The sequence below is a fragment of the Aspergillus ibericus genome (assembly GCF_003184845.1).
Source record: "Aspergillus ibericus CBS 121593 unplaced genomic scaffold BO80scaffold_69, whole genome shotgun sequence".
Lineage (NCBI taxonomy): Eukaryota > Fungi > Ascomycota > Eurotiomycetes > Eurotiales > Aspergillaceae > Aspergillus > Aspergillus ibericus.
In genome coordinates this window covers 1-14,588 of record NW_020292167.1, presented here as the reverse complement: position 1 = coordinate 14,588, position 14,588 = coordinate 1, and the positions used below count along the sequence as shown (strand labels likewise).

General features: G+C 51.5%; 5 protein-coding genes across 5 annotated transcripts; 1 reads left to right on the top strand and 4 right to left on the bottom strand.

Moving 5' to 3' along the window:
• Nucleotides 1-28: 28 nt before the first annotated feature.
• Nucleotides 29-2,006, bottom strand: BO80DRAFT_469193 (uncharacterized protein; the record flags this gene model as incomplete). Its single annotated transcript, XM_025722991.1, has 4 exons — nt 1,552-2,006; nt 988-1,018; nt 92-842; nt 29-39 (listed from the first exon to the last, which is right to left on the bottom strand). The coding sequence occupies exons 1-4, from the start codon at nt 1,968-1,970 to the stop codon at nt 29-31; spliced, it is 1,212 nt and encodes a 403-aa protein (XP_025569982.1). The 5' UTR covers nt 1,971-2,006.
• A 702-nt stretch (nt 2,007-2,708) lies between these two features.
• BO80DRAFT_505976 (ankyrin) lies at nt 2,709-7,637 on the top strand (the record flags this gene model as incomplete). The annotated part of the gene is made up of 2 exons (XM_025724524.1): nt 2,709-3,365; nt 3,426-7,637. The coding sequence occupies 2 exons, from the start codon at nt 2,709-2,711 to the stop codon at nt 7,635-7,637; spliced, it is 4,869 nt and encodes a 1,622-aa protein (XP_025569981.1).
• A 1,846-nt stretch (nt 7,638-9,483) lies between these two features.
• Nucleotides 9,484-11,652, bottom strand: BO80DRAFT_368188 (uncharacterized protein; the record flags this gene model as incomplete). The annotated part of the gene is made up of 3 exons (XM_025716328.1): nt 9,484-9,773; nt 9,842-11,081; nt 11,131-11,652. The coding sequence occupies 3 exons, from the start codon at nt 11,650-11,652 to the stop codon at nt 9,484-9,486; spliced, it is 2,052 nt and encodes a 683-aa protein (XP_025569980.1).
• A 273-nt stretch (nt 11,653-11,925) lies between these two features.
• On the bottom strand, nt 11,926-12,982 carry BO80DRAFT_250998 (O-methyltransferase). Its single transcript, XM_025714641.1, has one exon. The coding sequence runs from the start codon at nt 12,782-12,784 to the stop codon at nt 12,086-12,088; it is 699 nt and encodes a 232-aa protein (XP_025569979.1). The 5' UTR covers nt 12,785-12,982; the 3' UTR covers nt 11,926-12,085.
• Nucleotides 12,983-13,179: 197 nt separating this feature from the next.
• BO80DRAFT_368150 (DUF500-domain-containing protein) lies at nt 13,180-14,337 on the bottom strand (the record flags this gene model as incomplete). Its single annotated transcript, XM_025716325.1, has 3 exons — nt 13,180-14,013; nt 14,081-14,184; nt 14,295-14,337. The coding sequence occupies 3 exons, from the start codon at nt 14,335-14,337 to the stop codon at nt 13,180-13,182; spliced, it is 981 nt and encodes a 326-aa protein (XP_025569978.1).
• Between the last annotated feature and the right edge of the window lie 251 nt (nt 14,338-14,588).

Genomic DNA, 14,588 nt, shown 5'->3' with positions numbered 1-14,588 from the left:
TCCCCCGCGCTTCATATGGTCAATCTGTTCATACAAGGCCTGGTCATTATATGTTTGTGGAAGTAGCATATCCGCAAATTTCCGGACATACCACTCCAACGATTTAATTGCCACATAGTCAAACCCTTGGGATAAAGACCCGAGTCACTCCAATTCGTCAACCATACCTTTCCCTCTTCATCAAGGGTCAAATTCCGGGGCAAAACTTTCTGATGCGTCAGAACCAGTTTCTGGGAGTGGAATTTGTGGCATTCGTTCAGGATCCCACGATTGCCATTGAACCACTCCTGCAATTGCCTAATCGAAGCGAACGGTCCTACCCGCGCAAGGCTAAACACTCCACCATGTGCCGGGGTCCGCGGATGTCCCATTGGACCAGGCATGTCTTGGTCTGCCTGGGGCACCGGAATTGATTGCAAGGTATTCATCATCGACGCAACTTGGTTGATGACATCCGTGCGCTTGTCTGGTGTCAAGCTCTCCCAGCACTCCTCTACGGTCTTCCCGGCAATATAGTCCATGAGAATCAAGCACTTCCATTCACCACTGTACTCGTCCAGTTCAACTTTGGTTATCCGGTACACCCTAGGCATTCGGATCCGGTATGCTTCATTTCGCTCTCCTGCCTCCGCAATGACTCTCAAGATGCAGGCTTCACCGGGTTGTGTTCTTCGACCCCCTTTAATTACAAGCTTCTCAGATACGCGAACGATCCGTTCGAGCCCTCGATCATAGATCACAGGACTGGCTTGGAAGGCCTTGATCAGGGTATCGTCGGGAAGAAAGCAGATATCGTTTCCACTAAGAGGGAAGTGTTGCAGCTGTGACGCTCCTTGTGTAGGCTATATTGATGTTAGCATCGGTATGAGTATAAGTGAGAAGCTGATACCTCGTTCTGATGGGATGTTTCCATGCTAGCTATTCAAGTGATTGAATCTAAACCTGGTTGTGCTCAGGGGGTGGTGAATCGCAATTTGATATACATACACTATAGCGGCCATCGGGCGATTCCAATTTCCTGTCTTCAAAAAGTCAGAGGTATGTCCCGAATCATGATATTAGTTTATCCTTGTGTATTACTCGGGTGTACCCAAGTTGATATTCCAGTAAAGTCCACTGATCCAAGTACCTCCCACCCCACCCCAGATCCAACCATGCCTCCATAGCTACATTGACTGGTAAAGCGAATGTGCTACGCTCTCCCAGGAATTCTAATCCAGCCATTAAGAAACAACTGCTAAACCCCAAATCACAAATGAGCCCAATCAGCGTCATAAAGAAATATAAAGATCTCAATCCTCACCATCTACCTTAGCCTTCCACCCCATCCCACCCACCCTCGGTGATACCTACTCATAAAACCCCCCCACAACCAACGGATACCTCCCCCCATCGGGCCACTTGACCAAAATCCCCTCCCTCGCCTCCCTCACCTGCCTCATCCCCTCCCCCTCCCCCCCACCATCAACAACCCACCCCCTCTCCTCCATCAATTTCACAACCCCATCCACCCAAAACCGACACCCCTCCCCCATCTCATTAAACACATACTTTTCTCTCCCTTCCTCCACAAGCAACTCCACAAAATCCCCCACCGTATATCCACACCGGATATCGACCCAGAAGGATTTCGTCGCCCGGGGCGGAAAGATGTATGGTACGGTGCTGATGACGAGGATGCCTTTGCTGCCTTTCATGCCTGGATTGGGGGGAGGGGTGGTGTATGAGGGGGTCATGTCGATTTGGATGCTGGTGAATTCTGTAGTTGTATTTGCATTTGGATTTGTATTTGGGGGAGTGTTGGTGGGGGTGGAGGCATTGGGGATGTAGATTGTCCAGTGGTTGCCGCCGCGGGGGAGGGGTTCGTGGGCGGTGATGAGGAGGTGGGTGATGGGGGTGGTTAGGATTGTGGGTTTGGATGTTGGGGGGATGTATTGGATGGGGGTGAAGGGGGGGGGGTGGATGTTCATTTTGAGTTCGGTGGATTGATTAATGGTATAGATGGGTGGATGTGTGCAGATAGAAGGTTTCTTAGTGATGGGGGGAAGTGGTGGTGGTGGTGGTGAGGGTGAGGGGCTGGGGGGTCACATGACTGCGTTCATAAGGCTGAGGATGAATCTTTGAATGAAGGGTTGATTACTGGGTTATAGTATTAAGTTTGATACCACCAACTCATTTCACTACACAGGACACATCTTACTCGTCTCGTGACCCATACTTATCTCCAGAGTAGACGCGTCATTCTTCTGACTCCCAGTTATGCCACGCTCCGTTACAGGTAACTATCTCTATATCTCCAGTCATTCCTAATTTACAGGTACCGGTAGAAACAAGTCGGGGGAACCAGCGCAGAGAGTCACAGGGTACAATGCACGAGATATTTCCTAATATGGAAAGCCGGTTATCATCCCGATGAGAGATAGGATATCCATTGTAGCCTATTCAGGACTAGCGCCATATGGTGATCTTGATATGCCCACTGGAAGATGGTTTGACCAGCAGGACTCATTGCAGTCTCGAGGATATATAGATCGTTCGATGGTCAATGTTTCAGGATACTAATCCGTTTGGTGCACCATGCCACCCTCTTCCAGTAAGGATAACACGGGCACGTGACATGACCCGTTGATGACGATGGGAGGCTTCCTCGTATTCCTTTTTCTCCCGTTTAGTTACCGACAGCATCCTAATCCACTGGGATGAAAGCAATGAGACGATCAGGAAATCGACTCAAGGCGATCTGGAAAGGTAGGAGCAAATCCGGCGGGCAGCAGATCCAAAATGGACCGCTGCAGGCAGATGCAACTAGGACGGTGGAATCGTCATCCGTCGATGGAACCCGCCCCACTGTTGCTTCAGAACCTGTGAACGTACCAACTGCTGCAGCATCGCTCGATAGTTCTGGAAAGGAAGGCCCAACGGTCAATCCCTCGTCAGCCTGTGCCACGGGGCCCTCGGGCCATGCTCGTCCAGTCAATCCACCGACAAAACCACCATCACTCTCCGAGAAACTGTGGGATACGGCTTACGACAGCATAAAGGAAATAGATCCATCCCTCGTGAAAACATACGAAAAGATCATATCATGGGAGCTGGAATCAGGACAGCAGAGTGGAGGCCAGGAGGATGCGACGGCAATTCCAGGGAACAACGTGATTGCACAATCCAACCCCAGCCTACGCCGACAGCAAATGGCCCAGCTCGTCACACGACGTCAGTCCAGCGCAGAAAAGCGAGAAACTGCTATGCAGGTTGTACAAACAGGCGTGGTAATCCTCGAGAGCTTCAAAGGTATGATCGCTGGTGCCTTGGAAGCGTACCCTCCGGCGGGCCTCGCATTCGCTGGGGTGTGTCTTCTGGCCGAGGTATGTTTGAGGCCCGTCTTCTCTTCGTCGTCAGTATCGTGAGACTGATACGACATCCAGCGATTCACGGTTAGCATAGAAGCTAGCGTAAAGAACCGTGAAGGGCTCAACTATGTTGTCCCCAGGCATCAATGGTACCTGGGACTGTCAGAGCTTCTGTTTCGAGACTACTGGAAGTTCCCCCCGGACACTGCCTTTGAACAAGTTCGGGCAAATCTCTATCAACGTATTGTGGACCTGTACCAGTCTCTCCTCTGTTACCAGATGAAGTCCGTGTGCGCCTACTATAGGCATCGACGAATTCTCACCTTCATTCAGGACCAGGTCAACTGGAATGACTGGGAAGGAGATGTGTCCGAGATCAAGACATGTGAAACTGTCCTCTTCCAGGATGCTAGCCAATACAACGCCCTGGTCACCACGGAGCTGAAAGCTCAACACCTGGACACAACGCGGCTCATGCTCGACGACGCCACCAGGTCCAAGGTCAACCAGCTCATATCTGTCTTCAGCATCTCCGGTCTCAACTGCGAGGAGTTCATGGACATCCCCAACCCACCTCCAGCGCCAGATACCTGTCAGTGGTTCATGTCCCACCCAGCCTATAGCGAGTGGAAAGGGCTCACCAGGGGCGCCCTAATCATTTCAGCACCGCCCGGTTGTGGAAAGTCGGTGTTGTCTCGCTCTCTCGTCCACGGACTGAGAACCACAGTCCACGCCAACGAAATGGTCCTCCACTTCTTCTTCAAGGACTCCGAGCTACAGAATCACGCGACCTTTGCGATGTGCAGTATCCTGCACCAGCTTTTTACTCAGCACCGGGACCTCATCCTTCCCCTGAGAGACCAAATCGAGCAGACCAATGCAGCGTCTCTCCAAGCTGACCTGACGACTCTGTGGTCCATGTTTGTTCGCTCCATCGCTAACATCAAGTTGATTTGCATTCTTGATGGGCTTGATGAATGTGAGCCCAATAGTCGAAGAGTATTGATCGAGTCCCTTGTCGACAGTTTCGGCGGTTGTCAGTTTGGGAATGCGAGGTTCATCGTCACATGTCGTCCCTCCGAAGAAATCCTCCAAGGTTTCGATTCGCTTCAACCCAAGGTCACATTAGAAGCAGGCGACGAGGAAATCTCCCAAATAAGCTCGGAAGTCAACTCTATGATCGACCACAGAATTGCAAAGATCCGAGCCAGACAACGAAACCCGCTGCCACTCGGCGTAGCCGCCAAGTTGAAGTCTGAGTTGAAGGCGTTCAACAATCGCACATACCTATGGGTCCGTTTGGTCTTCGAGCTACTAGAGAGGCAGCTGGATAGAAGAGAGGAGGCCGTCCTAAAACTTACGCGCCAGCTACCCAAGACCGTCGAAGAAGCGTACAGCATTCTGCTTAGCAAGATCCCGTCCGACAACCAGGAGACTGTTCATGAGATCCTTGCAATCCTCGTAGCAGCACGTCGGCCACTAAGCGGCATGGAGCTTCACATTGCTCACAACATGTACATCGAAGTCAAGACTGGTAACGCCCCTACAACGATGACCAGCGACGAATTCGGCAGGTGGCTAGAAAATATGTGTGGCTTCTTTGTCCAAATATTCAAAGACCGAGTCTCCTTCATCCATCAGACTGTGAAGGAATACCTCCTAGCCACCGACAACAGGCTACCATGCTCGGGTCTGCTCGGAAAGGGTTGCATTAATGTGGCGGAATCCCACCGAGTGATGGCAGAAGCATGTATTCTTTATCTCTGGAACACCCATGCGCAATTGACTGGCATCGACTGGTCTCAGCTGGTGTTTTCCATGCCTAAGCGCATCATGCTTGGCTCCTGGTGGCAAGTCAAAGAAAGGGTCTTATCACAATTCAGGCCAATGACAGATATGTATGAGAAACACGCTTTTTTGGAGTATTCTTCGGGATATTGGGCCTATCACCATCACTGTTGCCAGACCGGCAACGACACAGATGACCCCGAGTCATTGTCCGATATCAGAAAAGGACTGTGGCCACGTTACTTTGCCCTCTTCGACCGTCCCAATATCTATACTGTCCGGGTAGCGGAAATGTCGCTGGCACATCGTTGGAGTATCAGGAGCTTGGTGTCTCCCCAACCCGACATCCCAAGTAACTATTGGCCTTTCAGTCTCTTGAGTAGAGCATCCGTTCCAGACCTCGTACTCGGAGTTGAGTGTGGGCACTGGAGGATGGTAGTACGGGGCATCGCGAAAGGAGAAGCTATGTCGATCAAGGATGCTGGAGGGAGAACGCCCCTTGACATCGCCTGTGAGAAAGACCATATCTCTCTTATACGGCTCCTACTTCGGCACGGAGCCCGTTCAGACGTAAGCTGCCAGGGATCGTCACTTTTTCTATGTCGGTCTCGCCAATCAGCCGAGCTCTTGCGCGACGCAGGGGCGGATATGACAGTGCGCGACAGCAAGGGAAACACAATGCTCCATGTAGCCGCACGTAGGAGTGACATCTCCCTCCTCGAGGAATTACTGGAGTGGGGTGTCGACGCATCCTGCACAAATGATGCCGGAAGCACGCCGCTTCACGAAGTCCGAGGTACCACGCCGAGAGCCATCGACCTTCTGGTAGAGGCCGGATGTTCTATTAGGGCTCGGAATCAAGCTGGCGACTCGGTGTTGCATTGCTTGGCCTCACTGAGGTCACGCACAGCAGTGAATCTCGAAGCGGCTATACGGCTCGGGGCGGATGTGAACTCTTCAAATCAAGCCGGTTTAACGCCACTCCATGTCTCGCGGTCGCCAGCCGCAGTTGGATGCCTCATCGACCACGGGGCCGATGCGTCTGCCGTAGATAATGCCGGTCGCACGCCATTCCACACGGTTCTGCTACGCAATGGAACCGGCAATGGAACGTATGCTGCCCTTCTATTCGCCTCGCGGAAAAACATGCCCAACGAGCCTGTTCAAGGCGACATGCCGCTGTTCAAAGCCTGCGCGCTGAGAGACAGTCAGCTCGTAATGAAGTTCTTAGAGGCCGGGGCAGATCCCCATGTTCCCGGTTCAAATGACCTCCCTTTCCTACATTACTACTTGAGTGAGATGCCAGCCGGGGTACACGTTGTTGAAAAGCTGCTGTCCATGGGGGTGAAGCCCGAGCCTCAAGTCCGAGATGACCCTTCCGTTCCAGCCCCTCAACGATATTCAACCGTAGACCTTGTCTTAGGACGGAGATATGGCCAGATTCCGGGCGATGGAAGTCACTTAGTACCACTGCTTCGGCTTTTTCAACGTCACGGGGCGGATTTCAAGGCCATCGATAGCGACGGAAAGTCCTCGCTCCATGTCTTCGCTGACCTCTGTTCAAAACTCTCATTTACTACCGGGTCCTCTGCCTGTACGGACAACACCCTTGTCAGCATTGCAGAGCTTCTTCTAGAGTATGGGCCAGCCGTTGACATTGCAGACATGTCCGGATCAACGCCCCTTCATGCCCTATGCCGCGGACGTGGCCTGTCGGACCGCTACTGGCGAGCGCTCTTTAACCTCTATGATCTGTTCTTAACCCACGGCGCCAATCCAAATATCCCTGACTGTGAGGGAGAGACTCCATTCACCCTCGTAGTGAGGCTACTCGCCCATCAAGAAACGTGCCCCCTCGACATCACCGAGGATATTTTGAGACTTTTCCTCGACTATACCGCCGACGCCAATACCCTGACTTATGGGGCGTACTCTGTGCTGTCAATCATCTGCATTGGGTACCATAGAACTGGTGGAAGGCCGGGCGGCCACGCACAAGTGCACGTTCAAATGGCAAAGCAACTTCTCGGTTCGGGAGCTAAGGTGTTCCACTCTGACAGCGATGACGGGTGCAAGAGAGCGCCGCTCATGGTATTGTGCAGGGTCCCTGCGCTTAATCGCTGGTCCGAGCAGCTGGCCAGGCTTTTGCTGGATTACAACGCCGAAGCAAAGACGACGGGCTCCTACAGGCCGCTGCATCGGCTACTTCAGTGCCGACTCTTTGACTTTGCCGGTAGGGTGAGGGGCCAGTCATTGAATAACAATGAAATTGTCGAATCGATTCAGATGATTGCGCTGGAGCTGATTCGGCGCGGCGCCAGCCTCACAGCGACGGATCCGTGGGGATATACGCCACTGGATTATCTGGAGCTCGAACCAGGATTAGACCGGCTGTGGAGTACCACGGGGTGTGAAGCGTCGTCATTGGACATTGAGACGATACGACGCAGTGTGGAAGTCTTCAGGAACCATCTGCTTCAGGCGGAGAGGATGCGTTGATGCGCTATTACCAGAAACCAAATAAACCACTCGCCCGGCATGGGGATTGATCTAGTTTCCCAGTCTCCTCTTAAAGTCAGCCTCTTCGCCTTCTCAAAGACGACCCAACCAGAACAAAGACAATATTCCAAGATCTCGACCTCAACTCACCGACTGGGCTCTCCGCAAAGAGTGTTACAGCCAACACATCTCCCTCGCTTAGCACTGTTCAATCCACTGGCGGAGTCGCGAGAGGAACCGAAAATACTCAGTCTACTACTGAGGATTTCCAAATGGGACAAGCAATCTCCTGGAATGTAAGAAGACGTATGATTCGGCAGATGCATGATTTCGGAATTGAAGGAATGAAATGAGGACCAAGAGAAGGCTAAAGGGGTAGATACGGGGTGAATATATATAATGTCGGACGGGGGTCTGTGACCTGTTGGATAAGGGGAGAGATGACAATTGACTGTTTCACCTGTTCAGGTGCGGATTGGCAGTGAATGTTTGTGGTGTGGGCTCTAAGAAATTGCAGTCATCAATTAGCACCATCCAACGCAATTTGGTTTCTGGAGGGATAGTTGGTAGTTAGCGTACGGAAATGCCAACGTTTCGCTTAACATATCAAGGGCGAAAATGTATCCCATAATGAAAAGAGTTGGCTTTGGAGATGATGCAGCTTGGGTGAGTGATGAATAGGAGAGATGGAGTACGGAATCTCGTGGCAAGAAGAGGTCAGGTGATAGTCACACGATTGTGCTAATCTCTCTAGTACTTCCCACCTTATTCCTTTTTACATAACACATATCATATACTTGTTGAACATAATGAATACTTCAGAATTTGGGAACCTTTGGCCAACCAGTCAAACCTTGTATTGTTGCGCCACGTCTGATCCATATGATGTCAGTTGATTTCCTTCCAGGTAACCTTATCACTGTCGAGAGACATGCACACCACGCTGCAGAATGACAGTGCAGTTACCTCAGATCGAAGCATATCCCCAAGCTATACGACAGATCCGACCATGAGTCATTGAGGACAATTGTCCAATTCAACTCACGAGAAGCTCGCTCGGTGTAGGATCCTAGCCGCAGCATCTTTCCGCAGCCGTTAACTTCCACCATTCTTCTGAGATGCGTTGGCCTAGCATGCTGCCTCCAGGGGTTAGGACGGACCGTTCACTCGTAGATTCCACACCCCTGGGCAATACATTATTTGGTATTAGGTCCTTATTGGCTGTATGAAACTATTGTCCTGGTATGGGGAGTGACTTGCGAGATGTGTGGCAACTGTTAGCACAGAAGTGATTTCAGCTCGGTGGCTCAGCGATGGGATCGTGCGCAAAGGGCAAGAATTGAGAGCGGTGATATAACTAGCTAAGCCCGGGACTATCTGACTCAGCGACAGTGCAGCCTTACGAAATATGCCTTCCATTTGACACGATATTCTCCGACCCTTGTCTTATGTCTTTTCTTGCTTGTTGTTTGTGAGAGTCAGTGTAATTGTAGCCGTTCCCTCTCTTTGTCAAATGGCTATCATTGGCGGGTTTTTTCCCTAGCGATTGATCCCAAAGGAAGGAGAAAATAAGTAGGGACCTACTACTCAAGCGACCAAAGGTTATCGAACGTCCACGCGGATGGGTTACCAAAGAAAAACCCCCCTAAGCATAGCTCCGGGTCCTCAAAGCCGTCCTAGTACGTGTTAGCATTGTTGATGTTGCTGCTGAGAGGAAAGTCCCACCTGGCCTATATTTGGATTGATAAATGAGGCATTTGCCATTTCAGTCGCTGCCTGCCCCCAGTCGTCTGGCGCCGTCATCTGATATGATATAAGTAGATGTATCGGTAAAGCTCCTGCGATATCATACCTGACCCGGGCGCAAGGGGAAGAGAACTTCCTTGGCCTTGTGTAAATCCTCCTGATGTGCTAATATGTGATGGTATTGCCTAACAACCCGCTCGATGGCCTCCTCCTTCCGTGCGGACTGGTCCGTTGGGGAGAGAATCAATTGAAGAAAGGTGTACGCTGCAGATATGTACCAATAGTGGGTGTATCCTGTACCCAGCCGTGCTATTCTCTGCGAGAGCATGTCAAGGGCGCTGTTCACGTATTGAAGGAGGGTGTTGCTGTTCGACCCGAGGATGAGATTGTCTATATGATTTGCGGTGAGATAATGGTACACCGGGGAAATGGATAGTTTTGAGCCATTGTGTACTCACTTTGGATCGTGGCTGAAATATACATGTTGTGGCAGATCGTCAAGGCCGCTCTGAAGTGATCAACTCGAAGGAGCAGAAGCGCATGATTGCCCGACTTGTTGAGCTGGTAGTGCCTCTCAATAATCTCACAAGCAGCATTGAAACACACCATCTTTGATAGCGCGTAGCGAGGATTGCTATCAGCCAGTCTCGCGAACGGTGCATGGAGCATAATCAGGCAGTGCCGGAGCTGGATTTCCAATAGGGTCCTAGCCATTTCAGAGTGTCCGTGCGAATCAACCCATACTGGGAGTCTCTTGAGCTCATTCGTGACATTTTCATCTTCATCCAAAACCTCATCATAGGTCCACCGGGATCCGATGTCGTTGGCCTTGGAGTTTATCGAAGTCCGAAGGGCGAACGTAGCTGCCGAAATATGAAGAAACGAGCATTTGGTGTACTTTCCCCACGGCCTCGATTCGGGCAGTGAAACACCATCTACCAATAAGTCCTCATCATCAACATTCAAAAGGGTACTGCTGTCCGATGTAATACCTGTCATGGAAGACGGCATTCCCCGCTCCATCGAAGCCTGAAGCTCCAATTCCAGCATCGTCGCCCATAACCGTCGCCTCATTTCCTGATCAAAAGCAGAGACTCTTTCCCCCAGCATCTTCGGATCGCGATGAAAGCCAGCAGACATGGCCGTTCGCACCAAAGACCCCGCCACCGTCCACGCCTGCTTCTTTTTCACGACATTGACCTGTTTGGCCAAGACCAGCAGACAGCGGATCTGCCAGATAGCCAAATACACATGCTTCTGGCTCTGACATGACAACCACCATTCCGAGGCCTCGATCCAAAGTGCAGCGCGTTCGCGACCGATCGAACTCTCACCAATATATTGGGTCTGACTACTGTCAGAGATACAGCTAACCGAAGCCATGATGAGCAGCAACAGAACCACAAACGCAGGTTTCGCAGCGTGGTAGTCTTCCCGAAACGTCTCATACTCTGTTGCAAAACTCGGATAATGCAGTATGCGATACAGAGTCTCAAACGTCTCAAAGTAGAGATTAACATACGCATCAATGGTCTCCTGATCCGGCAGAAGCCCAAAAAGCTCCCAATCCGATTTCGGTACGAGATCGTTACGAGCAGCTTTCCATTTCACCTGCAAGGTCTTGAGCTCACGCTGCAGAGTCGGCAAAGATGTCCGCTGCATGATCGTCGTTTTCATAAAAGTCCGCAATTCCTGGAACTAAGTCCGTCAGCTTCAACAAACGCCAGCAATCTCCAGCACCACTTACATGAGAGATCAGACTAATCGGATTACTACTCCCATAATACTGCGTCATAAAATTCTGACCCCGGAAAATCGTCCCCTCCGTTTCAACCCCAGTGATCTCAGCCCCAGTAATCGTAATCCTCCCCACCCTCGACCGAATAGCCGGTCTCTGCTCATTCGTCCCCGTCGCAGACGACGTCGCACCAAGCAACTGCCACGTCCCCGCATTCGGAGTCGCCTCCAAAGAAGCCAACCCCGAAGCGCGCCCGGCAGGCTGCCGAGCCACCACCGCTTCCTGTGGCACAGGCGTATAGCACGTGGATGTTGGAGAGGGGTGTCTCAGCACATCCGCAGGCTCATTGTAGGAGCAGGAATGTGCCTGGCCGGCGTTTCGGCACCGGCTACAGGCGGGTAGCTCCCGGTCACATTTCAGTTTTCGGCGTCGGCAATCATAGCAGGAGAGGGTTTTGCGTTTGCGTCTTTTGCTATCGGGGGGTTGGGGTCTGGGGGAGTGTGATCTCCGAGTTTTGGAGTGGGAGGACATGTTGGTGATGCGTGGTTGTTGGTCAGTTACATCCGGCGTCCGAGGGGGAGATATTATGGCTCGGAGATCGCGGAGATTTGGCGGATATTCGGACTTCGGCTCGGATATTGTGAGGGGCTCTTGTCAGATGGAAATCGTAGCTTGGACTGTGCGTGGAAGACCGAAATTAATAGATTGAAGTCGGAAGATAAGGTAGTGTGGATACTAAAGTAATTGTGGTATTTTTAGTTAAGCATGTTGGGTGTTTTTCTCACTAGAGGGCAGTACAAGTCTCATCATATCCGCGCCACCATGGAGGATCACAAAGCTGAACGAGCACATTAAAGGACGCGATAATATATCTCATTCATTAAGAAACATCTAAATTCATCGGCATGTTCACATCTTTAAAGATTCATACATATTCCAGCCCATGAAACACACCCATCCAAGTCTATTTGACCACCGCCATCAAAAAGCCATCATTCTGCTTCGCACCGACCGTCTGGATAACCACCGCCTCGACCCGCTCATCCTTAGCCGCTTCCTCCACCAAGGATGCTACGCTCGTATCCCTCTCCTCTGGACCCACGTGGCCATAATCCAACATCGCCCGGACCACATTATCCACAAAGATCACACTTCCCTTCCCGTTCGTCAACTTGACCCCATAGTTGAAGTAATTCCACTGGTTCGGCCAATCCGCATCGATAAACACGAAATCAAACCGCTCCAGCTCCCCGCGCTGGATCTCTTCCTCCAGCTTGGGAAGAACATCCAGTCCCGCGCCCAACACCACGTCCACTTCCTCGGGGACCTTGAGGCCCGCGGATCGCAGGTTCTGGATCGCGACCTCGCATCTGTCCGGGTTGATTTCGATGCTGGTGACTTTTCCTCCGGTGGATTTGATAGCCCGCGCGAGCCAGATGCTAGAGTATCCGCCTAGAGTGCCCAGTTCGAGGACGTTGCGGGCTCCGCTGCATGAGGCCAGCAGGCTGAGGAACTTGCCTTGGCTGGCCGAGAGGGCGATGGGCGGAATACCGTGTTTAATGGTGTTGTTGCGCGCATTGAGCAGGCTAGGGTCTTCGGGAGCCAGGTGAGATTGAACGTAGGCCTCAACAACGGCGGTGTTGGTGGCTTTCTCGATAGACATTTTGATTGTGTGCAGAGGGATTTCCAAGACGTTTATCAGATGGAGGTTTTTTTGGTAGAGTAGATCACTTCGATATAAAGGCTTGCATGTGTTGAAGGGAAGGAGACCATGGGTGCTGCTCCCTGGGCTTTATAGGCCTGCCATTCAATCGATGGTCAAACGCTATCTCGATGGCTAAGGCTATGCACTCTCGGGGTTGCCAAATACCAGAGTCGGATTTCTCGGACATCGCTAGTCCCAGGATTAATTAGCGCAAGGCTGTTATCAATCAGCAGCTATTAAGGGTCTATGCGAGCCCGTTATCTCCGAAACCAAATCGCACGTCTCACGAGGACGGCTCGGCTTCACATGCAGTCAGCCTGGGTCATGACACTCGGAGAGTATCGCTCCGAATCTTACTCCTCCCTATTGGCGCTAGTCTGGGGAACAGATGCGGAGTTATGTTGCTCCAGATGTCTGGTCTCTGAAGGTGTAGCGTCCAGTTCTTGACTAGAGCCGGGCAGTTCAACTGGAATCTGCGTGGTCGCCGATATTGACGGTAATTCAACTGGGGTGTGTTGCGATGATGCTGCTTCATGAATCTCGCTAGGCCCTTCAGATGGCAACTCAGGTCTTTGTTCAGAGACTACTTCCGACGGTAACTCCGACGAAATCGCAATCGTAACCTCAGCAGGCGCTTCTTTCGGAGGTATACCCCGACCCAGTTCCACATCGGTGCCATTAAAGACATCCGACTGCAAGGCACGCATAAGCGCGCTGGCCTCTTCAGGCGGAGGAACATCACCGCTCAACAACTCCAATGCCTTGACCTTCCTGCCGTACAGTTTCCCATTCGCAGGCCGATTCTCAACTATCAGACTCAACTCAGCACTCGCACCACCATAGAACCCTTTAGTCTGTGCGTAGGTAAATATCCCCGTAACACCCCCAGGACTAACACCGCTCGCGATCTCCCCATTTCGTCCGAGCGGTCCCACCGCCAGCGACACATTAATACCTAGCGTCAAGCTCCCCAGCTGCGCGAAGGTGCGTACGGCAAGATCGTTATGAAGAATGAAGACAAAGTCCGTCAACTCGACGCCGAACTGGCCTCCAAAACCACCTCCGAAGGACATGATGGCTGACGGGGCAGACCACGACCCATCTTTCAGACGCGCAACGAGAACACCGGATCCGATGCGGATGGATCCTAGGAATGCGACTTTGGCGACTGTGAGGATTACCAGGCCCTATCAGGTTTCAGGTAAGTTGCGCGGGCTGTGAGAGGCATCATCAGTGGGCTTATGGATCACTCACCTTGGCGCCAATGAGGATCTTCCGAGGAATGGTGCGACCCGGGCTATTGAAAGCATTGGGATTGGTAAAAGATTCGATAATTTGCGCTGCTTTGTCGCACTCGCCTGGATTCATATAGCTTTGTTAGTCGTGGCGACTATTGCTTTCTAGATTTGGGAGAAAAACATGGGCGCAACACAAATCCAAGCTGGTATCAAAGAACGGGCATACGTACTCGACAAAGACGCCGGAAACGGGCTATGGACACTTTGAGGCATTGCAGACAAATCTTAGGACAAGAGGTGGAAAGTTAGAGGTTGTTGGGGATTGTTGCGATTGTTGCAATTGTTGACAGGGACCAGACCCTGACAGATGGAGCCGTTTAAGGGGACGCGTGGGGGCCAGAGCTTGTCCCGATACAGTAGGGGCTCAGGCTGTCCGCAAGGCTCTCAGGATTTCCCTGTTCATTCTATTAAAATGTATAAAGCATAGGTAGTAACAATACCTGTACTTAAATTACCTATACTAT

Coding starts and splice junctions, on each gene's coding strand:
- BO80DRAFT_250998 (XM_025714641.1), bottom strand. CDS start 12,784: ATGTCTATCGAGAAAGCCACCAACACCGCCGTTGTTGAGGCCTACGTT.